We start from the raw sequence: 2,559 nt of genomic DNA, 5'->3' as shown, positions 1-2,559 counted from the left end.
TGTGGCCTGCTCCTGGTTGTGGGTAGTTGTGGTGAGCAATGTCACAGCGCCATGCTCAATGTTCGTAGTGCCTGCAGTGGACACAGGAACAGGGGACATGAGGACCGTGGATGGCTGGGACATGGCTGAGAAGCTCGGCTCAGCACTACTGCTGCTGCTACTTAGCACGCTGCTGACTGGTGCAGCTGAGGAGCCAGCAAGGGAAGGAGAGTTACTGCCTCCTGCTGAGCTAGACGTCAGAGACATGGAGCTGGCACTGCCACTCACTGTGACCATGCTGTTCTCATTGTTGTCCCAACTAATGGAGGTGTAGCTGACAGTGGTGGCCTCACTTACACCATACACGCCAAGGGAGCTCCCCGTCCTAGATGGTGTAGTGGGCACAGTCTGCGTCCTTGCTTCTCCAGCTGCCATGGTGACCATGGAGGCAGCTGACAAAGATGTGCAAGGGAGGGAAATGGAAGTCTTGTCATGTGCATCAGACATAGTGCCGCTCACCGGGGCCATGGTGGGACTTTCGCCTAAGCCAGTATGAGAGGTGGCAGGGCTAGCGGCAGAGGCCACAGCTCTAGAAGGCAATGGGCTCGCCGTGAAAGATGACATGGACTCCAAATATGCCGTGGACTGCTCCTGGTTGAGGTTGGTCTGTGTGAGGACCGTCACTGTGTCCCGCCCAATGCTTGTAGTGCCTGCAGTGGACACAGGAACAGGGGAAGTGAAGCCCGTGGATGGCTGGGACATGGCTGAGAAGCTCGGATCAGCGTTACTGCTGCTGCTGCTTAGCGCACTGCTGACCGGTGCAGCTGAGGAGCCAGCAAGGGAATGAGAGTCACTGCCTCCTGCTGAGCTAGACGTCAGAGACATGGAGATGGCACTACCATTCACTGTGACCATGCTGGTCTCATTTTTGTCCTGACTAATGGAGGTGTAGCTGACATCTTTGATCTCACTTACACCAGACACCCCAATCGAGCTCCCCATCCTATATGGCACAGTGAGCACTGTCTCCATCCTCACTTCTCTAGTTGCCGTGTTTACCATTGAAGGAGCTGGCAAAGATGTGGCAGGGAGGGAAATAGAAGTCTCATCACGTGTGTCAGATGTAGTGCTGCTCACCTGGGCCACAGTGGGACTTTCATATAAGCCAGTATGAGTCATGCCAGGGCTAACAGCAGAGGCCAGATATGTAGAATGTAATGGGCTTGACTTCGCAGATGATGTTGGTTCCAGCTGTGCCGTGACATGCTCCTGCTTCTGGTTGTTGGTGGTGAGCACTGTCACAGCACCCCGCCCAACACTCGTTGGGCCAGCAGTGGTCCAGTCAATAGGGGAAGTGAGTACCTTGGATGGCTGGGATGTGGCTGACAAGCTTGGCTCAGTGCTACTGTTGCTGCTGCTTGGCCCGCTGCTGGACGGTTCAGCTGAGGAGACAGCAAGGGAAGGAGAGTCACTGGCTACTGTCGATCTGGCTGTCACAGACACAGAGCTGGCACTGCCACTCGCTGTGACCATGCTGGTCACATTGTTGTCCCAATTCACGGACGTGTAGGCAGCGCTTGTGGCCTCTCTCCCTCCAGACAGCCTGAGCGTGCTCCCTGTCCTAGATGGCGTTGTGGTCCTCGTCTGCGTTGTGACTTCTGTCATGGTGACCACAGAAGCAGCTGACAAAGATGTGTGGGGGAGGGAATATGAAATTATTTCTTGCACATTGGACATCATACCATTCACTAGTTTTCTCATTTCATTTTGGATTGAGGTACATAAAATGCATGTTCCATATTAAAAGACAGTTTTAGTTACTCTATAGTTTTTTTCTGCAGTATTTTTTTTTAATACTAAATTTTGACTTCCTATGTTGTGATAAATTTTAAAGTCATCTTTTTTTTTCCTTTAAGGTTGTACTTATTTTCTCAATTCTCTTTTCTTTGTCATTTTCATTTATTTTCTCTATTCATCCTTCCATTTTTATCAGCTTTCTCTTTATATATATTTAAAGAGTTTTTTTTTAATTATTTTATTGATTTCCAGATATTTATTTTTATTCTACATCATTTATAGATTTTAATCATCTTTTTGTATGCACTGATTTTTTTTGGTCTTTTTTTTTTTTTAATGTTCTTTTGCTTCTCTAAATTTCTTGTACATTTCTCTATGGTAAAATTTTAGAGAAATAACTAGGAAAATATGTTTTCCAAAGATTGCAATTTTTAATATAATTTTGTCTTCTTTAGTCTTTTTTTTTTTTTTTTTAGGCAAATATGTCTTCACTATACTGTTTGTCTCAAGCATGGTATAGCATTTATCCTGAATGTATTTTTTTATATATCCCAAATCATTAATTGTCTTCAGAGAAAATTCTTTTTGTTGCTGTTTTGTTTACCTGTTCCTCTAATTATTAATCAATAGTAACTACTGTTGTTTGCAAGCATGAAGACTGTAACATTTATTACTCTCCTCATATTTCTTTAAAGGGAAAATCAAATCCTTTTCCTGTTGTCATTATATACAGACTAGTTCAGATTTATTTCATTTAGTTGCCCTACTTATTCTATCTTGATT

At 45.1% G+C, this 2,559-nt stretch overlaps 1 protein-coding gene across 1 annotated transcript; it reads right to left on the bottom strand.

Annotated features, from left to right (window-relative positions):
- Positions 1–41: 41 nt before the first annotated feature.
- On the bottom strand, positions 42–1,644 carry LOC118170708 (uncharacterized serine-rich protein C215.13-like). The gene is made up of 2 exons (XM_035333231.1): positions 268–1,644; positions 42–71 (listed from the first exon to the last, which is right to left on the bottom strand). Exons 1-2 carry the CDS (start codon positions 1,642–1,644, stop codon positions 42–44), a joined length of 1,407 nt encoding a protein of 468 aa, XP_035189122.1.
- Positions 1,645–2,559: the final 915 nt, after the last annotated feature.

This window comes from Oxyura jamaicensis, chromosome 1 (genome assembly GCF_011077185.1).
Source record: "Oxyura jamaicensis isolate SHBP4307 breed ruddy duck chromosome 1, BPBGC_Ojam_1.0, whole genome shotgun sequence".
In the NCBI taxonomy this organism is placed as follows: Eukaryota; Metazoa; Chordata; class Aves; order Anseriformes; family Anatidae; genus Oxyura; species Oxyura jamaicensis.
Note: the sequence above shows the minus strand (reverse complement) of the source record. Positions and strands in the feature narration are given on the sequence as shown.